This window comes from Zootoca vivipara, chromosome 6 (genome assembly GCF_963506605.1).
Source record: "Zootoca vivipara chromosome 6, rZooViv1.1, whole genome shotgun sequence".
In the NCBI taxonomy this organism is placed as follows: domain Eukaryota; kingdom Metazoa; phylum Chordata; class Lepidosauria; order Squamata; family Lacertidae; genus Zootoca; species Zootoca vivipara.
The window spans coordinates 1154596-1180137 of record NC_083281.1 but is presented as its reverse complement, the minus strand read 5'-3'; the positions used below and the strand labels follow the sequence as shown (position 1 = coordinate 1180137).

At 50.0% G+C, this 25542-nt stretch overlaps 1 protein-coding gene across 5 annotated transcripts in view; it reads right to left on the bottom strand.

Moving 5' to 3' along the window:
* EPS15L1 (epidermal growth factor receptor pathway substrate 15 like 1) overlaps positions 1 to 25542 on the bottom strand; it is a 50882-nt gene that overhangs the window by 11534 nt on the left and 13806 nt on the right. For 2 of the 5 annotated variants that reach the window (XM_035116983.2, XM_035116987.2), the window contains exons 9-23: positions 24490 to 24729; positions 22837 to 22994; positions 21609 to 21765; positions 21247 to 21309; positions 19112 to 19200; positions 18407 to 18479; positions 17189 to 17350; positions 13937 to 14134; positions 11543 to 11710; positions 10170 to 10296; positions 10001 to 10066; positions 8076 to 8215; positions 7894 to 7963; positions 7431 to 7525; positions 3014 to 3143 (exon numbers count right to left, since the gene is read on the bottom strand). In XM_035116983.2, the coding sequence (XP_034972874.2) occupies positions 3014 to 3143; positions 7431 to 7525; positions 7894 to 7963; positions 8076 to 8215; positions 10001 to 10066; positions 10170 to 10296; positions 11543 to 11710; positions 13937 to 14134; positions 17189 to 17350; positions 18407 to 18479; positions 19112 to 19200; positions 21247 to 21309; positions 21609 to 21765; positions 22837 to 22994; positions 24490 to 24729 (1936 nt within the window). The remainder of the gene's footprint in view (positions 1 to 3013; positions 3144 to 7430; positions 7526 to 7893; positions 7964 to 8075; positions 8216 to 10000; positions 10067 to 10169; positions 10297 to 11542; positions 11711 to 13936; positions 14135 to 17188; positions 17351 to 18406; positions 18480 to 19111; positions 19201 to 21246; positions 21310 to 21608; positions 21766 to 22836; positions 22995 to 24489; positions 24730 to 25542) is intronic. The other 3 variants (XM_035116984.2, XM_035116986.2, XM_035116985.2) reach the window with 2 other exon arrangements.

Here is a 25542-nt window from a genome sequence, read left to right as displayed (position 1 = left end):
GAAGCTAGCGAGTGGCGAACGGCGAAGGAGATCTCTTATCAGCAGCCAGTGTAAAAAGCAGATGAAAGGGAAGGAAGAGAGGAACGAAAGAACGGAGGAGGAGGCAACTCCTAATGACCGCTTTTGAACTCTCTCGGCTCGGCCGGGGCAGGGTCCAGCCCCGGAGCAACTTCCTCGCCAGGGCTGCAGCAATTGGATCGGGCCCTTGGGGCCCCAGTCCTCCCCATGGCCGGCCAGGTGCCCCCCCCAAGTGCAGCACCAACTGCCCTCCTCTTGCTGTTTTCAGCAGCTGGGGTTTCCTGCCTCCGACAGGGGAGGGGAGCAGGGTTGGTGCACTTCTGTGCCCTGCAGGGTCTGGGCACTAGGAGTTATAGCTATTTTTTTTTTACCCCTCCCGTTCCTATAGCTTAGCCAGGTGAACTTTTGCCTAAAAGCAAAGACGGGAACTGCCATTTCCCAAATGTGCTGGTGGGGAGGAGGAGGTCACCTCGAAACCAATCGATTTTTGTCTATGGAACTGTATAATGTATAATATGCAGAGCGTGTGTTGCACAACACAGGAAAAACATTTGAGCTTGCAAGTTTTCTAATACTTTTCTGGCGTTTTGTTGATTGTATGTCCCTTCTTATTGCTTAGAATAAACCGAGGTTGTAGCTTGCCTTTGTTTCTGCCGCAAGCACCATGAATAATAATAATAATAATAATAATAGTAATAATAATAATAACAATAGTAATAATACTTTTATCATTTATACCCCGCCCATCCGGCTGGCTTTCCCCAGCCGCTCTGGGCGGCTTACAGCATATCTAAAAACATTATATTAATATTAATAATAAATCCATTGTATTGCACATTCTTTTCTATAGACCAATGTTTTGGATTCTTCTAGAAAGTTCTCGGCCGTTTTAGGAAGTTTCCAGACAGCTGGGAAAGTTCCACAGAGTTTTTAAAAAGCGCTAATACTTAGAGGAGTCGTGACGATTCCAACTTTTGGAGAGACTTTCCCCCTCCCCGCAACGGAGGAGCATTATTCCCGTTTCCCCTTCGTTTTTCTGAGCAAAGGTTTGTCAGTTTAGGATACAGGAAAGTTGTTTTGGGGGAAAAAAGTAAGTAAATTATAACGCTAGCGGCCGCAAAGTTTAAACGGGGACCCGGCAAATTCATGGAGGAGGAAGCCATCAATGGCTACTGGACAGGGAAGCTGTGATATTTCTGAAAACCAGGAACCGCAGGTGTGGGGAATACCTGTTATAGTGCTCACATCCTGCCTGGGGCATCCCTTGGGGGCTTTCCGAGCACAATTCAAAGTGTTGGGGCTGACCTTGAAAGCCCTAAATGGCCTCAAAGGCCCAGTAGACCTGAAGGAGCTTCTCCACCCCGGACACCGGGGTCCTCCTCCCGAGGGCCTTCTGGCGGCTCCCTCCCTGTGAGAAGCGAGGTTGCAGGGAACCAGGCAGAGGGCCTTCTCGGTGGTGGCTCCCTCTCCCATCAGATGTCAAAGAAATAAATAACTACTATATCTGACTTTTAGGAGACACCTGAAGGCAGCCTTATATCAGGAAGGTTTTCCTTAAAAGTTTGAGGTTCTATCCTGTTTTTAATATTCTCAGAGTGGCTGGGGCAACCCAGCCAGATGGCGTACAAATAATAACATTTATTATTGTCATTGTCCCAACGACTTCTCTCCCCCCCCCCCGGCCCTCTTCCCTCTCTCCCTCTCAACGCAGAGGGTCTCCGGGGAGGCCCAGCTGCGGGTGGAGGCGCCCGGCTCCATCACCACGTGGCTGGCGGAGGCCGTGGGCATCTCGGAGGCGAAGGGTCCTGGCCTGGCCCCCCAAGCCCAGATGAGGATCATCAAGCCCTTCTTCGTGGACTTTTCCCTGCCCTACAGCGTCATCCGTGGGGAGCAGACCAAGGTCCCCCTCGCCGTCCACAACTACCTGCCCGTGCGCCTGGAGGTGAGAAACCCTGGTTGAGTTTGCCTATGCCTGACCCCAACGGCCTCGGCCCAGTAGACCTGAAGGAGCATCTCCACCCTGGACACCGAAAGCTTATACCCAGAACCAACTTAGTTGGTCACGGTGGGTGGTGCTGTGGTCTAAACCACAGAGCCTAGGGCTTGCCGATCAGAATCCCCGCGACGGGGTGAGCTCCCGTTGCTCGGTCCCTGCTCCTGCCCACCTAGCAGTTCAAAAGCACAATGTGCAAGTAGATAAATAGGTACCGCTCTGGCGGGAAGGTAAACGGCGTTTCCGTGCGCCGCTCTGGTTCGCCAGAAGCGGCTTAGTCATGCTGGCCACATGACATGGAAGCTGTCTGCGGACAAACGGCGGCTCCCTCGGCTTATAGAGCGAGATGAGAGTAGCAACCCCAGAGTTGTCTGCAATTGGAGTTTATGGTCAGGGGAACCTTTACCTTTACGGTGCTACTGGACAATTTTTTAATTTTAATTTTTTTAATTTCGACTGCGTCAGACCAACACGGCTACCTACATGAATCTAGATTCATATTCACCTGTCTTTATATTTCGGACAGTATAACCAAATCGGTAATTTTGGATAGAACTGTAAAAATGTATTATTCCAAAAATGAAACCTCCATCTGCTTGTAAATATTAAGATTACACCAGCGAGAATGAGCCTTTCTGTCAAAAAATGACTAGCGACGAGTGATTTAAATCAAGTCTTGCTGACGAGTGATTTAAATCGATTTGATTTAAATCAAGTACCCACCCTGGCCCGAGATCCCCCACCCCCAAACCCAACACACTGCCCCAGAGTTTGGCTGCGGACCGGCAAGCATTCTAGTAAAAAGCAAGGGGGAGGGAAGAGTGCAATGGGGCAAAGTGCATGTCTGAGAGAGAAAGAGAGAGAGAGATTGCCGCCCCCCACCGTGAGGAAAGCAGCCTCCAGCCCCCCCCCCGGCCCCCCGTGGCGGCCGGCCACCCCTTCCCCGGCAAGAGCCCGGCGCAAAGTGTGTGTGGGGGGAGGAGGACCACAGAGAAGACTCACCACTGGGCGGTTTGGGCCTCGGAGGCATGCCCTTCTTCGGAGGGAGGGCGGGGGTGTCTAGTTTGCTCTTAAAGGGGTCGTCCGGGAAGCCCCCGAAAGAGGAGGCGGAGAACGGGTCAGAAGCCGGAGGCTGCAAAGAGAGACAGACAGAGGCAGAAGCGGAAAGAGAGAGGGGGTGCGCGCAGAGAGATGAAGGGGCAGGAAGGAGCAAGTGGGGGGCTCTGGAGCGGGTGGGGGGGTGCAGAGGCAGACCCAGAGAGGCGCTGGTTTGCAAGCAGAGAGCAAGGAACCGGGGGGAGCCAAGCTTTGCAACAGCTGGGAAAGGGCTGCAGGTCTTCCCCACAAAATGGAACAAAACCACAAGGAAACGGGGGGGTCAGGAAACCGGGGGGGGGGGGTTTCGGGTCCTTGGCTACCCCCCCCCCGCAGCGGGATCCCCCCATCCGTCAATCGCCTGACGTGGGGAGGGCAGGCTGACTCCGAAATGGGCCAGTCCCAGCCAGAGGAGACCCGGCGGACACAATTCTGTGTCCAGGGAAGCTGTCTCCCAGCTCCATCTGGAACACAGGATGAGACCCTCCCTGCCCGCAGACTGTCTCACCAGAGTGGTGCATGCTCTGGTTATCTCCCGCTTGGACTACTGCCATGCACTCTCCGTGGGGCTACCTTTGAAGGTGACCCGGAAACTGCAACTAATCCAGAATGTGGCAGCTAGACGGGGGGCTGGGAGTGGTTGCTGAGACCACATAACACCGGTCCTGAAAGAACGACATTGGTTCGCAGTACGGTTCCGAGCACAGTTCAAAGTGTTGGTGCTGACCTTGAAAGCCCTAAACGGCCTCGGCCCAGTATATCTGAAGGAGCACCCCCACCCCGGACACCGGGGTCCATCTCCCAAGGGCCTTCTGGCGGTTCCCTCCCTGCAAGAAGTGAGGTTACAGGGAACCAGGCAGAGGGCCTTCTGGGTGGTGGCGCCCGCCCTGTGGAACGCCCTCCCATCAGATGTCAAAGAGAAAAACATCTACCAGACTTTTAGAAGACATCTGAAGGCAGTCCTGTTTAGGGAAGCTTTTAATGTTTAATAGATTGTTGTATTTTAATATTCTGTTGGAAGCTGCCCAGAGTGGCTGGGGAAACCCAGCCAGATGGGCAGGGTATAAATAATAAATTATTATTATTATAACGAAACCTCATCTGTTTCCACGGGCCGCCCCTGAACTCGACACCAGCTCGCCAGTAGACCCGCTGAAATGGGTTTAAATTCGGTAAACTGTTTACTGGGTTTCCATTTAATAAACAAACCAAAAAAACCTCCCGTCTCACTTTTTAAAGGACTGTGCCAGCACGAGCCCTTTGGAACTCCTTGCCTCATGACACCAAGCGGGGCACCAACTCTTTCCGGCGCCCACTTAAAGGCATTCTCCTTCAGACAAGCCTCCCGGGACGTTAAGAAAGTTGGCGCGATTTTAATCTGTTTTAATATTTCAGCTTTTGTATTGTTTTCCCCACCCCCCAATATAATTTTTATCCAAATTTTTCACAAATCAAATAGCCACGTCGTTTCCTGTCCTGACTTCCCACCTCCGCTCTTTCCTACTGTGATCACATTCTCACCTGTCACTAAAAACCCCTCTAAAGTCGTTTAAAAAGTTGGCGCAATTTCAATCCGTCCCATTGTTTTGAATTTTGTACATTTCTAAAGCGCCGCTTTATAATATATTATATTATATTATATTATATTATATTATATTATTATTATGGTTTTTATGGCTCCATAATGATGGCAATTAATAATAATTCATACTCTGCCTGTCTGGCTTTTTAATAATAATAATAATAATAATAATAATTCGTCTAGTGAATCCCATAGGAATGCATTGAATTTTTTTTTACCCATAGGAACGCATTAATTGAATTTCAATGCATTCCTATGGGAAACCGCAAATCGCTAGATGAATTTTTTGTAAAACGAATTCGTCTAGCGAGGCAATCTCCGCTCGAAAAATCCTTTCGTTAAGCGGAAATTTTGTTAAGCAGGGCATTCGTTAAGCGAGGCACCTCTGTACCAGATTTTTAGAAGACACCTGAAGGCAGCCCTGTTTAGGGAGGCTTTTAATGTTTAATAGATTATTTTATTTCAGTTTTCTGTTGGAAGCCACCCAGAGTGGCTGGGGAAACCCAGCCAGATGGGCGGGGTATAAATAATATATTATTATTATTATTATTATTATTATTATTATTATTATTATTATTATTATTCTGCTGTTAAAAATATGGCAGCAGAGTGGTACCTTGGTTCCCAAACGCCAAAACCTCAAAATTAATGTTCCAGTTTTCGAACGTTTTTTAGAAGCCGGACGTCCGACACAGCTGTCGGCTATTGTTTTTTGTTTCAGAAACCTTGGTTCCCGAACATTTTGGAAGTCAAACGGACTTCCGGAATGAATTAAGTCTGGCTCTTTTGTTTTTGCTATTCATTTTGTGGTTTTGTTTCTGATACTTTCTCGGTTGATTTGTTTCTGGGACTGTGTGGAACCCAGTTCAGCTACTGATTGTGTGGTTGCGGAAATGGATAAAAGCCCCCCATCCAAACAACGACCGTCATCAGTGCAGGTAAAGAAATAATAATAATTTTTATTTTTATCATCTACAATACTGTCGTATTTATTTTATAGTACAGTGCATTGATTATTGCTTTCATTTTATGGATCAATGGTCTCGTTAGATAGTAAAATTGATGCTAAATGGCTGCTTTAGGGGTTGTTTTTAAAAGTCTGGAACGGCTCGATCTGTTTTGCATTATTTTCTTTGGGAAAGCGCACCTTGGTTTTGGAACGCTTTGGTTTTGGAACGGAATTTCCGGAACGGATTAAGTTTGAGAACCAAGGGACCACTGTATGTTTACTCCTGGGCTGGATTTCTGAACTGAAAGCAGGGGCTTAATGCTTTTAATTTAAATGAAACGGGGCTGCAGGAAGGATCTCTCACACCACCCAGTGGCAGAAAAGCGCTTCAGACACTAAGACTGGATGTTCCCTTCTGCTAGAGCAGGGGTAGGCAACCTAAAGCCCGTGGGCCGGATGCGGCCCAATCGCCTTCTCAATTCAGCCTGTGGATGGTCCGGGAATCAGCGTGTTTTTACATGAGTAGAATGTGTGCTTTTATTTAAAATGCATCTCTGGGTTATTTGTGGGGCATAGGAATTCGTTTATTTATTCATTTTCAAAATATAGTCCGGCCCCCCACAAGGTCTGAGGGACAGTGGACCGGCCCCCTGCTGAAAACGTTTTCTGGCCCCTGTGCTAGATGCTGCTCTCCTCTCTTTGTCACACACACACAACATCCCTGCGAGGTAGGGCTGGGAGCCGAGGGAGAGGAGAAGGCACTCCTGGATGGAATTGAGGAAATGGCCAAGATCAAGGGAGCCTTTGCCACCTAATAATGCAAGGCTGGAGCTGCGGTTTAGGGGGGGGGCAAAGCTGCGACCCCCATCCCAATGAACCCTACCCCCCAGCTTAAAAAATAAATCAAGTCTCCCATACAATTGCACCTTGGTTGCCCAACACCTTGGTACTAGGACATTTCAGCTCCCGAACACCGCAAACCCGAATGCGAGTGTTCCGGTTTGCAAACGTTCTTCGGAAACCGAACGTCCGACGCGACTTCCGATTGCAGCAGCCAATCGGATGCCGTGCTTTGGTTCCCGAAGGTTTTTGGGAAGTCATGCGGACTTCCGGAACAGATTCCGCTCGACTTCCGAGATACGACTGTATTTGTAGAACCTGAGATACAGGTGAAACTCGGAAAATTAGAATATTGCCGAAAAGTGCATTCATTTCAGTAAAATGCAACTTTTTATTTTTTATTTTTCTTTTAAATTTTACCAGTGCTTTCTTTTGGAAATTCCACAGTAATAAAACAAATAGTTACATTAATACAAAAATAAACATCGCTATGACATTTCATTCATTCCATTCCATTTATAATTGACCCGCCTAATGACAAATAATGACAATTACAACTGATAAAGGCTTGACATATCTTGCTTTGCATGTCATGCATCTATCTCATATATTGGTTTCACCTTTTAAGTTGCATTATTGAAATAAATGCACTTTTCGACGATATTCTAATTTCCCGAGTTTCACCTGTAGGTGGGGAAACACACAGGCGTCACTCTCTTCCTTTTTCTTCTCTTTTGTGAGTAGTTTTGTAGTGTTTTATTCTCATCCCACCCCCTAAAAAACAATCCCAGGGTTACAGGACCCGACAGGAAGTGGATCACAGGCTGGACAAGATTTGCTTGGGGGGAAGGATTCTGCCCCTGCGGAGGGAACTCAAGAGGAGGGAATTTGGGGGTTTGTAAGTCAGGGCGGCTAAGCGGCCACCCCACCTCTGGGGAGGGAGGAGGGTTTACCTTCGACATCCGGCTGAAATCGGCGAAGCCTTCGCTGCCGGCCCCGCCGCTGTTGAAGCTGCTGCTCCCAAAGGGATCTAGTGTCCCAAAAGGATCTGAAATGGAAAAGCGGTCTCAGTGGCGCCAGCCAGGATTCCCATTCCCAGACATTGCCGGTTCTAAAAACACAGGCCTGGGGCAGGGGGAGTCCCTGTTGGGACCCTCAAGTAGGGCGCCCTTGTTCTCCCACCCCCCCACCCCGGTATCTTGCAAGCCGTCCCCCCACCCAACTCCTGAACCAAACAACCGCCCTCCTGCACAGGGCTCCCCCCTTCCAGAATTCACACCTCACCGGTGTTTCTTCTGCAAGGATTGGCCCCGAGTTTGAATTCTTGGAGGTCAGGGGTGGTGGCGGGGAGTGGTGGATGGATACCTGATGCCGTGGGGGGCGCACACAAACACACACACACTGCCGTGGGCTTACCTGGCCCTTTCAGAGCGGTGGCGACGACACTCGGAGTCTGGAAGGGGTCGCTGTTTTCAAATAAGTTTGCCTAAAGGGGCAGGAGAACGAGGGTTTCACGCCAGGGCCCCCCAAGCAGCTGGGCTCAGGATCCTGTGGCCCAAAATGAAACCGAGGTACCCCCCTGAACGAAACGTCCTCACCTTGGAGGGCAGCGTGGGGTTTTTGGAGAAGGGGTCCGCGGTGAACGGATCGCTCTTCTCGGGCTTCTTGAAGAAATCCTCGGGCGCCGCTGCGGCGCGGAAGGGATCGCTTTCCTTAAACGGATCTCCTCCGAAGGGATCTGCAGGGAGAGAGCAAATCGTTCGCGGGAGATTCACGGGTGCAGAAATGCCAGGAAGCTGCGGAGGGAGGGAGGCAGGAGGCCTCTCCAGCAGGCAAGACGCCGAGACCCATCCCCACACCACTGCAGAGGCCTTCTGGGGTTCCAGCGTGAAATACTAAATTTTGGATTTCTGCACAAACAGGGGAAGCAAAGGCGACGCCCGAGCATCAATTCAAGGAGCGGCACGTATCAGCATCGATATTTGCTAAGGGGGTTAAATTATAAGGTAAAAGGTAAAGGACCCCTGGACGGTTAAGTCCAGCCAAAGGCGACTATGGGGTTGCGGTGCTCATCTCGCTTTCAGGCCGAGGGAGCCGGTGTTTGTCCACAGACAGCTTTTTCTGGGTCGTGCGGCCAGCAGGACTAAACCGCTTCTGGCACATGACAGAAACCAGAGCGCACAGAAACGCCGCTTACCTTCCTGTCGCAGTGGTACCTATTTATCTGCCTGTGCTGGTGTGCTTTCGAACTGCTAGGTTGGCAGGGGCTGGGACGGAGCAACAGGAGCTCACCCCGTCGCGGGGATTCAAACCGCCGACCTTCCGATCGGCAAGCCCAAGAGGCTCGGTGGTTTAGACCCCAGCGCCACCCGCGTTAAATTATAATGACCCTCTGACAAAGGGGCTCCGGTTTACTTGCAAGACGGCCCGACCCCCGCATGTGTGCAGATTTTATGTTTGATAAATTAGATAATTGCGGCACACAACGCACTCCTTAAAGACTGGGTGCCGGCTGAATGTTGAAGGACAGCTTCCATTAAATCGTGCCCAAAGGGTTATTCATTAATCTGTGGAACCGGCTGCCATGGGAGGCAGAGACGGCCATAAGCCTAAACGACTTTTAAGAGAGGATTAGGCAAATTCGTAGAGAGGGCCATGGATGGCTACGAGCCAGTACAGTTGTGCTCTGCTTCTGCAGTCGGAGGAAGCAATGCTTCTGAACGCCAGTTGCTGAAAACCGCAGGGAGGGAGAGCTGGCTCCTGTGCTCGGATCCTGCTTGCGGGTTTCCTCCCGAGGCACCAAGTTGGCCACGGAGAGGACAGGACGCTGGATCAGAAGATGCTCTAATGGAACCTCCAGCCCCAGGGGCGGTCTATTATAGATTCCTAGTTCCCTGGGGGCATTTGGCCACCGTCAGAGCACAAGGGCTGAACTAGACTGGCCTGAATCGAGCAGCCAGGATGCTCTCATGGCAACTGGAGAAAGGGGCCATTTCTGGAAGAAAGGGGGGCCGCCGGAGGGTCTTTCAACTAATCCGGAATCCGGCAGCCAGGCCGGCGACTGGGAGCGGCTGCCAAGACCACGTAACACCGGTCCTGAAAGACCTACATTGGCTCCCAGGACGTTTCCAAACACAATTCAAAGTCTTGGTGCTGACCTTGAAAGCCCTCAACGGCCCCTTATCCCTGAAGGAGCGTCTCCTCCCCCATCGTTCTGCCCGGACACTGAGGTCCAGCTCCGAGGGCCTTCTGGCGGGTTCCCTCCCTGCGAGAATACAAGGAACCAGGCAGAGGGCCTTCTCGGTGGTGGCGCCCGCCCTGTGGAATGCCTTCCCATCAGATGTTAAGGAAATCAACAACTACCTGACTTTTAGAAGACATCTGAAGGCAGCCCTGTTTGGGGAATGTCTGATGTTTTATTGTATTTTTAATATTCTTTTGGGAGCCACACAGAGGGGCTAGGGAAACCCAGCCAGATAGGCAGGATATAAATAATAAATTATGATGATGATGATGATCTCACCTGCCACCGCCGCCGCCACCACCACGGGGGCCTGCTCCGCAAAGGGGTCGTTCAGAAAGGGGTCACCTGGGTGAGGGAGGAAGAGAGGGGGGCGCAGTTAAGAGGAGGAGCCAGGCCTGACTCGTGCCGGGAGACGGTTCAGAGCCCGCTGCCCCCCGTCGCCACTCACTGCCTCTGAAAGGGTCCGCGCCCTTGAAAGGGTCCGTCCTGAAGGGGTCTTCCGCCTGGAAAGGGTCCGCGGGAAGCTCCTGCGTGTGGCCGCTGAACAGGAGGGCCTTGTTCTTGAAAGGGTCGTCCTGCCGAGGGGTGTCACAGGGGAGGGGGGGGGAGAGAGAGAAGGGAATCAGACACAAAACAGACTCCCAAAGACCCCGCCAGGTTCATGTCTGAGTCGTAGGAGTTGGACGGGACCCCCGGGCTAAAGGATCCAGCCGGCCTCTGCTGAGAAACCCCCAAAGAACCATGGAACGGCAGGAGTGCAGAGCCGGAAGAGCCCTCCCGAGGTCCTCTAGCCCAACCCCTGCAAAGCAGCAACGGCCGCTAATTTGCTTCACTGGCTTCGTGTTTCTGAATCGCCCCGACCTGCCACGGACATTGTGGTGAAGGGCTGGAGTGAAAACTTAATAACGATTATAACAATGTTCTAGGTTCCAGGGATGCCCTCCCTGTTTCAGGGCGGAAGCACCTGTCCTAAAACAATAATTTCTATAATAATAGTTTATTATTTATACCCTGCCCACCTGGCTGGGTTTCCCCAGCCACTCTCGGAGACTGCCAACAGAATACAGTGGTGCCTCGCGAGACGAAATTAATTCGTTCCACGGGTCTTTTCTTATAGCGAAAAATTCATCTAGCGAATCCCATAGGAATGCATTGAAATTTTTTTGATTTTTTTTTTGCCCATAGGAATGCATTAATTGAATTTCAATGCATTCCTATGGGAAACCGCGATTCGCTAGACGAATTTTTCGTAAAACGCATTCGTCTAGCGAGGCAAGCTCCGCTCGAAAAATCCTTTCGTTAAGCGGAAATTTCGTTAAGCAGGGCATTCCTTAAGCGAGGCACCACTGTATTAAAAACATGATGAAACACCAAACATTAAAAACTTCCCAGTGTGCGTTCCCAGACGCAATTCAAAGCACCAGTGCCGATCTTGAAAGCCCCAAACAGCCCCCAAAGGAGCGCCTCCACCCCCATCGTCCAGCCCGGACACCGGGGTCCATCTCCCGAGGGCCTTCTGGCGGTTCCCTCGGGGCGAGAAGTGAAGCTACAGGGAACCAGGCAGAGGGCCTTCTCGGTGGTGGCCCCTGCCCTGTGGAACTCCCTCCCACAAGATGTCAAGGAGATAAAAAAAAATCTGAATTTTAAGAAGATGCCTGAAGGCAGCCTTGTACAGGGAAGTTTTTAATGCTTGGTGTTATGCTTTTTATATGTGTTGGGAACTGCCGAGAGTGGCTGGGTAGGAAGCGGGGCACAAGTAAAAAAGTTATTGTCATTATTGAGCAAAGCCTGCTCCCGCGAGGAATCGGCCCGGCGCCTCACCAGGGTCCCGAACCTGCCGCCCCGGTCCTTCTGGGGGTTCCCCTCGTTCAGATCCGCCAGGTTGGTCATGCTGCCGCCAAGCACCCCGTTCAATGCTTCGTTGTACTGGTCGATGCCGCGGTGGGCTTCCTGGTGGCTCTCCTGCAAGCGGGACAGTTTGCTCCTCGCCTGCGGGGGTCAGGGGGGGGGGGACAGGGCGGATAAAAATCAATGATAAACTTGAAAAAACTGGGGGGAAATACAGGCGAAACTAAGAAAATTAGAATATCGTCGAAAAGTGCATTTATTTCAGGAATGCAACTTACGGTATTATTTTTTGTTTTTGTTTTAATTTTTACAAATGCTTTCCTTTGGAAATTCCACAGCAAGAAAACAAATAGTTACAATAATACAAAAACAAACATCGCTATTACATTTCATTCATTCCATTCCATTTATTATTGACCCACCTAATGACAAATAATGACAATGACAACAAATCAAGGCTTCAAATATCTTGCTTTGCATGTCATGCATCTATCTCATATATTGGTTTCACCTTTTAAGTTGCGTTACTGAAATAAATGCACTTTTCGACGATATTCTAATTTTCCGAGTTTCACCTATATATCCGCCCCCCCCACTTTGCGGAACCCTGGTCTCCCCTCTTTTTATATCCCCTAATCCCGTCGCAATGGCCTCTTAGGCTGAGGATGCCCTATAACAGGCACCTCCAAACTTCGGCCCTCCAGATGTTTTGGACTACAATTCCCATGGTCCTGTTAGCTAGGGATCATGGGAATTGTAGGCCAAAACATCTGGAGGGCCGCAGTTTGGGGATGCCTGGCCTAGGGCACTTTTCGACGATATTCTAATTTACCGAGTTTCACCTGTAGATGTGTAATGTCTAAAGCGGTTTGAATTCCCTTTTGTGTTGCCCGCTTGGCCTCTGTTATTTCCTCCTACTCATGGGGAACCCCCTTATGGACTCTATAGGGGCTCTTGGATGCCCCATAAGGGAAAAAAGGAGCAGTTTTTTCATTATAACGAGAGCATGCAAAGATGTCCTCCATTTCCTAAATAACTCGTCGGAAAGATTTGCCTAGTCCAGCCTCACATTCCTCACATTGTATAACCGGATACTCCACCTGAAGATTGTAATCTGGAGCCTGAGCTCGCTTGGTTCCCTCTTCCCTCCTCACCCCTCTTTCCTTTTGTGTCATCTGCTTGGCCTCTGGGGTTTCCTCCTACCGACGAGGGAACCCACTTGAGGACTCTAGATCATACCTGCCAAGTTCCTGCCTGAAAAATAAGGGATCGGACCGGAAGCAGCAGGCCGGAAGTAGCCCTGCCGCCATTTTGGAACTGGGCGGAGCATGCTCAGAAGTGACTTTTGATGCTGCTTTGCCCAGTTCCAAAATGGCCACCGCACCAGAAGTCGCTCTGCAGCCATTTTGGAACTGGGCAGAGCAGCATCAAAAGTCGCTTCTGAGCATGCTCCGCCCAGTTCCAAAATGGCCGCCGCGCCAGAATAAACCGGGGGGAAACAAAAAAAATCCGTTCTTTCGGCTGGGAACAGCTGGAAAAACGGGGGTTTCCCGGGGAATATGGGAGACTTGGCAGCTATGCTCTAGATGGGCTCCGGAATACGCCATAGGCCGCAGGGGTGCCCAAACCTTTTTTCAAAGAGGGCCAGATTTGATGAAGTGAACATGCGTGAGGGCCGACCAAAGAAGTTGAGCTTTTTTTAGGATTGAAGTCGTTGAGCAATTTTACCCCAAAGCGGTTGAGCTTTTTTTTACCCCAGGCCATATACTGCCATGGGGGCCAGATTAAATCGACTGGTGTGCCGGATTAGGCCCCCCCTGAAACGGACTTTGGAGGCATGCCTACCATAAGGGGAAAGGAGTAGTTTTTTCCCTTATAACAAGAGAAGGCAACGATGTCCTCAGAGGATCTCTATTGCCTAAATAACTTGTAGGAAAGATCTACCTAGTCCAGCCTCTCGTTTCTCACATTATATATCCAGATATTCCATCTGAAGATTGCAGAAACTACAAGTGGAAGAGTCAGAGCCTGAGCTCGCTTGGTTCCCTCTTCCCTCCCCATCCCTCTTTCCTTTTGTGCTCTCTGCCTGGCCTCTGTGGTTTCCTCATACCAATGGGGAACCCACTTAAGGACTTTATATGGGCTTGGAATACCCCATACCCATTTATGAACTGGACAGGCTCCGGAACACCCCATAAGGGAAAGGGGGCAGTTTTTTAAAAATATATAACACATTTGAGGAAGCGATTCCAGCCAGCTAGTAACACCTGCGGAAATGGGGGGGATGAGGTCTTTGCCTTGGGGGGGAAGGGGGTGTCCCCCAAAGACTGCCCCTGTTTGGGGTCCGTCCGTCCCCTGCTTCCCCACCTGGTTGATTTCCTCCTGGGTGGACTTCAGCGACTTGATGATGGTTTCCAGCTGGACTTTTCCGGCCTGGATGCTCTGCTCCAGCTGGGACTCCTCCTGTTGCAGCCGGCTGAGCTCGGACTTGGCCCGGCTGATGTCGTCCTCCTGGGATCGCAGGTCCGACTCCTGGGACTGGATCTGCATCTTCAGCGACGAGATCTGGAAGGGCAAAGACGGTCTGGAGGGCGGCCACCCGGTTCGCGAGAGGAGGAGGAGGAGGAGAATGGAGCATTTACATGCGTTACAGGGCCTTCTCGGTGGTGGCGCCCTCCCGTCAGATGTCAAGGAAAGAAGCAACTCTCTGACTTTTAGAAGACATCTGAAGGCAGCCCTGTTTAGGGAAGCTTTTAATGACTGGTGTTTTAATGTATTTTTAATCTCTTGTGGGATGCCGCCCAGAGTGGCTGGGGTATGTATGTATGTAAAAAGGTAAAGGGGCCCCTGACCATCAGGTCCAGTCGTGTCCGACTCTGGGGTTGCGGCGCTCATCTCGCTCTATAGGCCGAGGGAACCGGCGTTTGTCCGCAGACAGCTTCCGGGTCATGTGGCCAGCATGACAAAGCTGCTTCTGGCAAACCAGAGCAGCGCAAGGAAACACCGTTTACCTTCCCGCCAGAGCGGTCCCTATTTATCTACTTGCACTTTGATGTGCTTTCGAACTGCTAGGTGGGCAGGAGCTGGGACCGAGCAACGGGAGCTCACCCCGTTGCAGGGATTCGAACCGCCAACCTTCTGATCAGCAAGCCCTAGACTCTGTGGTTTAACCCACAGCGCCATGTATGTATAAATAAGCAAGCTTATATAAAATATTTAAAATTTTAAAAGATGATGCTGTTAAGGTGCTACACCCAATATGCCAGCAAGTTTGGAAAACTCAGCAGTGGCCAGAGGATTGGAGAAGATCAGTCTACATCCCAATTCCAAAGAAGGGCAGTGCCAAAGAATGCTCCAACTACCGCACAATTGCGCTCATTTCACACGCTAGCAAGGTTATGCTCAAAATTCTACAAGGCAGGCTTAGGCAGTATGTGGACCGAGAACTCCCAGAAGTGCAAGCTGGATTTCGAAAGGGCAGAGGAACCAGAGACTAAATAGCAAACATGCGCTGGATTATGGAGAAAGCTAGAGAGTTCCAGAAAAACGTCTACTTCTGCTTCATTGACTATGCAAAAGCCTTTGACTGTGTCGACCACAGCAAACTATGGCAAGTTCTTAAAGAAATGGGAGTGCCTGATCACCTCATCTGTCTCCTGAGAAATCTCTATGTGGGACAAGAAGCTATAGTTAGAACTGGATATGGAAGAACTGAGTGGTTCAAAATTGGGAAAGGAGTACGACAAGGTTGTATATTGTCTCCCTGCCTATTTAACTTATATGCAGAATTCATCATGCGAAAGGCTGGACTAGATGAATCCCAAACCGGAATTAAGATTGCCGGAAGAAATATCAACAACCTCAGATATGCAGATGACACAACCTTGATGGCAGAAAGCGAGGAGGAATTAAAGAACCTTTTAATGAGGGTGAAAGAGGAGAGCGCAAAATATGGTCTGAAGCTCAACATCAAAAAAACCAAGATCATGGCCACTGGTCCCATCACCTCCTGGCAAATAGAAGGGGAAGAAATGGAGGCAGTGAGAGATTTTACTTTCTTGGGCTCCTTGATCACTGCAGATGGTGACAGCAGTCACGAAATTAAAAGACGCCTGCTTCTTGGGAGAAAAGCAATGACAAACCTAGACAGCATCTTAAAAAGCAGAGACATCACCTTGCCGACAAAGGTCCGTATAGTTAAAGCTATGGTTTTCCCAGTAGTGATGTATGGAAGTGAGAGCTGGACCATCAAGAAGGCTGATCGCCGAAGAATTGATGCTTTTGAATTCTGGTGCTGGAGGAGACTCTTGAGAGTCCCATGGACTGCAAGAAGATCAAACCTATCCATTCTTAAGGAAATCAGCCCTGAGTTCTCCCTGGAAGGACAGATCGTGAAGCTGAGGCTCCAATACTTTGGGCACCTCATGAGAAGAGAAGAATCCTTGGAAAAGACCCTGATGTTGGGAAATATTGAGGGCACTAGGAGAAGGGGACGACAGAGGATGAGATGGTTGGACAGTGTTCTCGAAGCTACGAACATGAGTTTGAGCAAACTGCGGGAGGCAGTGGAAGACAGGGGTCCCTGGCGTGCTATGGTCCATGGGGTCACGAAGAGTCGGACACGACTAAACGACTAAACAACAACAATTTTCATTGGAGAAATGTTGGAGGGGATGGAATAGGACGCTCCTATTTTCATGGGAGAAATGTTGGAGGGGATGGAATAGGACGTCCCTATTTTCACTGGAGAAATGTTGGAGGGGATGGAATAGGACGTTCCTATTTTCACTGGAGAAATGTTGGAGGGGATGGAATAGGACGTCCCTATTTTCACGGGAGAAACGTTGGAGGGGATGGAATAGGACGTCCCTATTTTCACGGGAGAAACGTTGGAGGGGATGGAATAGGACGTCCCTATTTTCACGGGAGAAACGTTGGAGGGGATGGAATAGCACGTCCCTATTTTCACGTGCTATGGTCCAGGGGGTCACGAAGGGTCGGACACGACTAAACAACAACAACATATAAAATAGGCAGGGATTTGTGTTTTGCAAAACAAGAGAAGAGGGGAAGCTGTTGGCATTTTAAGGCTGTGCGAATGAACATTCGGCATTTTAAGGTTGTGCGAATGAACATTCCAAAACGTAAAACAGAAAATTTAATAAACATTATGTGGGGGGATTAATATGCATTAACAGATGATGCAAGGCTCCCCCCAAAATTACGGCTAGGTAGCACACACCCCATGCTCTATCTCCGTATAGAGCATGGTACATAGGTAGGTAGGTAGCTATAAATATTTATCTATTTTATTGAATTTATAATTTCTCTGTTTATAATTTATCTACTTTACGGATTGAATTTATAATTTATCTGCTTATAATTTATCTGATTCATTGACTGAACTGATGAATCATAAACAAGATGAATTATACAACTTCAATAAATGAAACAAAAATAGAAAACAAAACCACAGAGGGGGGAAAAGCCAACTCTTAGAAACAGGAGGGACGGGGGGACGGGGACGGACGAAATCGCTGGTTTCCCACGTGTTGTTCTCGTGTCGCGTGGTGGCCCAAAGAGCATGGGCCATTCCCGGCCCCCTCCCCCCCAACTCACCACGTGGGTCTCCTCCTGGCACTTCTGCCGGACGTCGCTCAGCATGTCCTTGAGTTTGGCTTTCTGCTGCTCCATCTCGTCCAGGCGGCCTTGAGCCTCCTGCTTCTGGGCCTCCAGCTCCTGCAGGCTGCTGGTCTCCCGGTCCAGGTCGTTCTGCAGCTCCTGAAGAGGCGGGAGAAGGAAGGAGAAGGCGGCTTAGGGGTGGGAAGCGCCGGGTTTACGTATCAGCTCAACAAGCTATAGCTCAGGGCCCCACTCTCTTGGGGGGCACAAAAAAATTTAAAGGAAAAGAACCGTGGACGTACATTTCCAAAATATAATCTATCATCTGTGCATCCATCCATCTATCTATTTATGACAGTGCCGGATTTACATATAAGCTAAACAGCTCAGGGCCCCACACTCTTGGGGGCCCCCCAAAAAAATTTAAAGGAAAAAAATACACTGGATGTACATATCTATCTATCTATCTATCTATCTATCTATCTATCTATCTATCTATCTATCTATCCCTCCTCCGTGTGACGGCCCTGGAGATCATAGAATTGTAGAGTTGGAAGAGACCACAAGGGCCATCCAGTCCAACCCCCTGCCAAGCAGGAAACACCATCAAAGCATTCTTGACATATGCCTGTCAAGGCTCTGCTTAAAGACCTCCAAAGAAGGAGACTCCACCACACTCCTTGGCAGCAAATCCCACTGCCGAACAGCTCTTACTGTCAGGAAGTTCTTCCTAATGTTTAGGTGGAATCTTCTTTCTTGTAGCTTGAATCCATTGCTCCGTGTCCGCTTCTCTGGAGCAGCAGAAAACAACCCTTCTCCCTCCTCCATATGACATCCTTTCATATATTTGAAGGTGGCTACCCTGCCTCCTCCCGGTCTCCTCTTTTCCAGGCTAAACATCCCCACCTCCTTCAACCGTTCCTCATCAGGCTTGACTCAAACTTCCTGCTCCCCTGGTTTTTTCCTGTTTGGGGACCTCTTCTCTTCCTTTTTTTGTTTTCAAAACTGTGGCGTGGCGAGCGGTTTCCTGCTGGGATAAGCTTAACAGGTACAGCCAGAAACTCTTTGATCTCCGGGTCGCGGATTCGAGTCCCACGTCGGGCAAAGGATTTTCCCGCGTTGCAGCGGGTTGGGCTGGATGGCCCTCGGGGTGCCCCAACAGGCCTACTTTGAGAGCGCAATATCGCTGGGTGGGGAAAAAAAACACCCATTTACCTGCACTTCGTTGGTCTTCTGCCGAATCGCTCCTTCCCTCTCTCGGATCTCTTGCTCGAGGGAATACTTCTCTCTGCAAAAAAAGGGGAAAGGTCATGTGAAACTTGGAAAATTAGAATATCTTCGAAAAGTGCATTTATTTCAGTAATGCAACTTGTTATTTTTTCTTTTTCTTTTAATTTTTACAAATGCTTTCTTTTGGAAATTCCACAGTAATGATTAACAAGATCACAACAAAACGTAAAAGAAAGAAAAACAATCAGTTAAAATGCGGATTAAAATACAATCCAGATTTAATTTTTTTAAAAAAAATGCAGCCTCATTTTAAAATGGCCCAAATCCAAACCATAAGGGAGGAAAAACATAGTAGTGGTCAGACTGAGTCCAGCCCAAAGGCCAGGCGGAACAGCTCCGTCTTGCAGGCCCCGCAGAAAGATGTCAAATCCCACAGTTTAGGGGGAGTCATTGAACGAGGTTAAGAAAAATCTATGAACTGGAAAGAATGGTATGTGTGTTGCTTGTTGTTGTCTGTTTTGTATGTTTGTTTTATAAAATGAATAAAAAAATTAAAATAAATTAATTAATTGTGATTTAAATGGATTTAAACCAAATCCGCCCTAGTCCGCAGCGCTTTTTTTTTAGGGGGTTCTCATGCCGGCTGCACCCCTCCCAGGACATCCCCCCACCGCCCCGAACGCCACCAACCTCTGCAACTGGGCGATCTCTTGGCCGATGTCGTCCAGCTCCTTCATGCCGCTGAATTCGCCCCCGGACCCGACGGAACTGCAGCTGTCCTGTTAAGGAGCCCAAACCAGTGAGGCTATACCCGGGCCGTCCGGGGAAATTGGGGAGTGCACAGACCGCCCCGCCCCCCAAAAAAACAAATTACGGCCAGGAAAGGTGGCGGTGGCGGAGAAGCAGCGTGCAAACCGCCCGGGGTGCAACCGAGACGGCGGCAAGGAGAGGGAAGGCGGGCAAACGCTGTCAGCGTCGATGCAGAAATTAAAAAGCATAAGGGCGACTTAAGTCAGGCTTCCTCAAGCTCGGCCCTCCAGATGTTTTGGGACTACGACTCCCATGATCCCTAGCTAGCAGCTCCAGCCATCAGGGTTGATGGGAGTTGTAGTCTCAAAAACATCTGGAGGGCCGAGCTTGAGGATGCCTGGCTTAAGCCAACGGAAGATGCGACGCTTGCAGACTTAACGTAGAGAACAGGCTTCCTCAACCTTAGTGCAACTAAAACTTATCTACACCTGGCAGAGAAAGGTGAAGGAGAACGACACTCCTGCGTTGCCGGGGGGGGGACTGGATGGCCCGGGCGGAGCCCCCCCAATTCCATGGTTTGGTGACAAGAAACGGCCTGGAAGCCTCATGAGAGGGGGAGCCAAGAAGCCAGCACAGGCCGGCAGCCGCAGAGCCGGCCATGCAGAAGGAGAGAGAGAGAGAGAGAGAGAAAGATAGATAGATGATAGATAGAGTGTTGTTGTTGTTTAGTCGTTTAGTCGTGTCCGACTCTTCGTGACCCCATGGACCAGAGCACACCAGGCACTCCTGTCTTCCACTGCCTCCCGCAGTTTGGTCAGACTCATGTTCGTAGCTTCGAGAACACTGTCCAACCATCTCGTCCTCTGTCGTCCCCTTCTCCTAGTGCCCTCAATCTTTCCCAACATCAAGGTCTTTTCCAAGGATTCTTCTCTTCTCATGAGGTGGCCAAAGTATTGGAGCCTCAGCTTCAGGATCCGTCCTTCCAGTGAGCACTCAGGGCTGATTTCCTTCAGAATGGAGAGGTTTGATCTTCTTGCAGGCCATGGGACTCTCAAGAGTCTCCTCCAGCACCATAATTCAAAAGCATCAATTCTTCGGCGATCAGCCTTCTTTATGGTCCAGCTCTCACTTCCATACATCACTACTGGGAAAACCATAGCTTTAACTATACGGACCTTTGTCGGCAAGGTGATGTCTCTGCTTTTTAAGATGCTGTCTAGGTTTGTCATTGCTTTTCTCCCAAGAAGCAGGCGTCTTTTGATTTCGTGACTGCTGTCACCATCTGCAGTGATCAAGGAGCCCAAGAAAGTAAAATCTCTCACTGCCTCCATTTCTTCCCCTTCTATGGAGGTGACGGGACCAGTGGCCACAATCTTAGTACTGTACTCCTTTTCCGATTTTGAACCACTGTCCCCCTTGTTGTTGTTGTTGTTGTTGTTGTTGTTTAGTCGTTTAGTCGTGTCCGACTCTTCGTGACCCCATGGACCAGAGCACGCCAGGCACTCCTGTCTTCCACTGTCTCCCGCAGTTTGGTCAAACTCATGTTCGTAGCTTCGAGAACACTGTCCAACCATCTCGTCCTCTGTCGTCCCCTTCTCCTAGCGCCCTCCATCTTTCCCAACATCAGGGTCTTTTCCAGGGAGTCTTCTCTTCTCAGGAGGTGGCCAAAGTATTGGATAGATAGATAGATAGATAGATAGATAGATAGATAGATAGATAGATAGATACAGATAATATAGAGATGATCAACAGATGATAGACAAGTAGAGATGATATAGATAGATGATAGATAGATACAGATGATATAGAGGTGATCAATAGAAGATAGACGAGATGATAGATACGGTAGGTAGGTAGATAGATACATAGATGATAGAGACAAATAGATAGATAGATGATATAGATCAATAGATTACAGATAGATGATTATAGATAGATAAGGAGAGCGAGATTTAGAAGGGTTCCCCTGCCCCACAACTAGAGGGGTCCTTCATGCTTCTCGGAGCAGGCAACAAAAGAAAGTGGGAGAGCCAGGGGGACCGTCACGTTCCAGGGACCCCCAGGGTCCTACTCACACGACGCATTTCCACCAGCGTCGAGACCTCGGTTCCCACGGAAGCCAAGTAACCGGGGAGAGTCTGGAGAGGGCGGCAAAGTGGGGTGGGGGCAGCGGAGGGGGGGAAGAGAGTCAGCACTGGGGTGGGGAGGACCGGGCAAGGAAGGATTCTCAGTGGGCGGGTCGGAGAGAAGGGGGTTAAGAAAGGAGCCCTGGGGGTGCGAGGGGAGAGGGGGACCCGGGAGAGGCCGCACTTGCCGTACCCTGGCCGGGGCAAGGAACGAGGGTTCCCCTCACGAGCCAAGCGGATTTGGGGAGTTGCCGGGGGGTGGGAGGAAGAGGGAGGGGACTGGGGTTTCGTTTATCCGGGGAGTGGCTCACCTGGGCAGGTGTGGTCCTCTCTGATGGGGGGATCATGTCCGGCAGCAGGACCTGCGGAGGGTCAATGCCCTTGCTGACTTTCTGCTGGATGAGGTGCATGGCCAGCGCGAACTGGTCCTTGTTCAGTTTCCCCATCTGCCTTATGTCCGCCAAGGCCCTGGAAGGGAGGAGCACGTATTGGTCCTTTATTATTACATTTATCCCACACCTTTTCTTTTTTAAAAAATTTATTCATTTTATAAGAAACAAAGAAAAAATACAAGACAACAAAGCAAACATACAAAACACATACAAACATTTCTTATAGAAGCCTAATTTTCATCAACATCAAATGACTTTCCTCGATCCCTTCCTTCTGAATTTCATTGTATAACATCTTTAGCAGTTTATTCACCATTATCTAGTAACCAATTATTAATTCAATTATTCCATACTCTTTTATTTAAATTCTACATTGACTAACCCTACATCTAAATCCTAATTTTTACGCTCATAGCCTATATTATCCTCACTAGGGAAAATAATTTTCTATATATTACAATATTTTTTTCAAATATATTTTAATTTTTTTCCAATCTTCTTCCACTGTCTCTTCCTTCTGGTTGCGTAGTCTCCCAGTCATTTCAGCGAGTTCCTTAAAGTCCATCATCTTCATTTGCCGTTCATCTATCGTGGGTATCTCTTGTGTCTTCCAGTTCTTGGCAAGTAATATATCCCACACCTTTTTGCTCCCCTCCAAGGAGCCCCATAGGAAGCCTGCCTCAATCCACCCAGCTCAGAATGGCTTCAAACTACAGGGATATTTCCACAGAACCGCAGAATTCCAGGGTTGGAAGGGAACCCCGAGGCTCGTCGAGAAGGGAGGCAAGGGATTTCCACCTGCGAAGGAGCTGAGCTCGATAGCGCAAGTCTCTGGTCCTCATGGATGCAGAAGCTGCTGCTGGAGGCTGAGCCCAGGTCAAAGCCTGGCGACTCAGGAGGAAGAGGGGGAAGGATCCTTACGACCCCCCGTCAGATGTCAAGGAAATAAACAACTGTCTGACTTTTAGAAGACATCTGAAGGCAGCCCTGTTTAGGGAAGTTTTTTAATGTTGGGCTTTTTAAATATTCTGCTGGGAGCCACCTAGAGTGGCTGGGGAAACACAGTGAGATGGGCGGGGTATAAATAATATATTATTATTATTATTATTATTATTATTATTATTATTATTATTATTATTATCATTACCAGATGTGTGCCAGGAGGTTCTGCGACAGCCCCGAATGCATGAAGATGTCCTTGACTTCCAGGCCGCTGACGAAGCCGTCCAAATCCAGGTCTGTCTTCAGAAAGATCTCGTCGTAGCGGAGCTTGTCCGTCAGGGGGACCACCCAGGACGTGGGCGGCTGGAACGGGGAAGAAGAAAAATACATTTTAATTTTTATCATAGAATCCTAGAGTTGGAAGAGACCACAAGGGCCATCCAGTCCAACCTCATGCCAAGCAGGAAACACCATCAAAGCATTCTTGACATATGCCTGTCAAGCCTCTGCTTAAAGACCTCCAAAGGAGGAGACTCCACCACACTCCTTGGCAGCAAATCCCACTGCCGAACAGCTCTTACTGTCAGGAAGTTCTTCCTAATGTTTAGGTGGAATCTTCTTTCTTGTAGTTTGAATCCATTGCTCCGTGTCCGCTTCTCTGGAGCAGCAGAAAACAACCTCCCTCCCTCCTCTATATGACATCCTTTCATATATTTGAACATGGCTATCATATCACCCCTTAACCTTCTCTTCTCCAGGCTAAACATACCCAGCTCCCTAAGCCGTTCCTCATAAGGCATCATTTCCAGGCCTTTGACCATTTTGGTTGCCCTCTTCTGGACACGTTCCAGCTTGTCAGTATCCTTCTTGAACTGTGGTGCCCAGAACTGGACACAGTACTCCAGGTGAGGTCTGACCAGAGCAGAATACAGTGGGACTATTACTTCCCTAGATCTAGATGCTATACTCCTCTTGATGCAGCCCAGAATCATCTACTATGCTGTCTTATTTATTTCATAGTACACTGCATTTCCTTCATTTTATGTATCAATGGTCTCGCTAGATAGTAAATTTTATGTTAAAATGCTTTTTTAGGGGTTGTTTTTAAAAGTCTAGAGAGGATCAATCCGTTTTGTGTTACTTTCTATGAGAAAGAAGCGTGCCTTGGTTTTGGAACGCGTTGGTTTTGGAACGGACTTCCGGAACGGATTAAGTTTGAGAACCAAGGGACCACTGTATTCAATAAACATTTTCCAATCTTCTCAAAACCTATATTCTTCTTGATCTCTTATTCCGAGATGGGGCACTTTTGCAATCTAAAGGTAAAGGGGCCCCTGACCATCAGGTCCAGTCGTGTCCGACTCTGGGGTTGCGGCGCTCATCTCGCTCTACAGGCCGAGGGAGCCGGCGTTTGTCCGCAGACAGCTTCCGGATCATGTGGCCAGCATGACAAAGCTGCTTCTGGTGAACCAGAGCAGCGCACGGAAACGCCGTTTACCTTCCCGCCGGAGCGGTCCCTATTTATCTACTTGCACTGTGATGTGCTTTCGAACTGCTAGGTGGGCAGGAGCTGGGACCGAGCAACGGGAGCTCACCCCGTTGCAGGGATTCGAACCGCCGACCTTCTGATCAGCAAGCCCTAGACTCTGTGGTTTAACCCACAGCGCCACCTGGGTCCCTAGCAGCGCGTAAATATCGCGAAAGAATTCAGAGGGGAGGCGGCTGCCGCAGCTTCAAGTAGAAATGAGTTCCGTAGCTCAACCGTGCCAAAGTTTGCATTGCGTGAGCGGCCGCCCCCCTACCAGCTCCGAGGACCAGATCCGCCCACCCTGGGGTGCTGGGAGGCCCCGATTCCTACCTGCTGCACTTGCTTGAGGCTGTGCTTGGGCGAGAGGCTGCCGGCGCTGTTGAGGCTGGTGACGCTGCCGTGCGAGGGGGTGGAGCGCAGGCTGTCCTTGGGCGGGGGGCTGGCCGGCAGGACGGGCACGGCCCCGGGGAGGGAGGGCGCCTTCTTCCGCTTGGAGGGCGGCACGAGGGGCGGGGGCAAGGCGGGCGGCACGGGCTCCTTCTCCAGCGCACGGTAGACCAAGTGCATCGCCTGAAAAGGCCCAGAGAGGGAAAAGGTGTCTGCAGAGGGCGGGGGCAACAAGGGGAGGGCAGGGGGGAGGGCAGAGAGGCTGTGCCAAGATGGGAAATTTCGGCACCTTCCCCTCTGCCTTGGGCAAATGAGAACCCGGCCATTGAGATAGAGTGCCTCTGCAGCTGGAGGTTCCATCGGAGAGAGCATGGCTGCTGGAACAGATGGGTGGGCTCACCTATAGCCCAGGGTTCTGGCCACCCCCGTATTCCCCAAAGGGAAGAAGCCCCCCCAAGCAGGACCTCCAAGCCCTCTCCCTTTCCCCTGCGGATTTTTTTCTAATCCGCATTCCGAGCCCACGTGGGCTGCTGACCACTGCCGCCTCCTGCGGGAGGGGGTTCCGCAGTTCGACGAGGCGCCGCAGGACGTCCAGGCCCCCACGGTGGCTGAGCAGCAGCCCCAACGGGAGAGCTAAGGCGCGGCCAGCTTGGGCCGGCAGCCGCCGATAGCCTTGTTCCCCGCCGTGAATTTATCTAAGCCCAGGGGTCAGCAAACTTTTCCAGCAGGGGGCAGGTCCACTGTCCCACAGACCTTGTGAGGGGCCGGACTATATTTGGGGGGGGGGGGAATATGAACAAATTCCTATGCCCCACAAGTAACCCAGAGATGCATTTTAAATAAAAGGACACATTCTACTCATGTAAAAACACGCTGATTCCCGGCCCGGACTGTCTGCATGCCAGATTTAGAAGGCGATTGGGCCGCATCTGGCCCCCGGGCCTTAGTTTGCCTACCCATGATCTGAGCCAGGCATCCCCAACCTTTGGCCCTCCA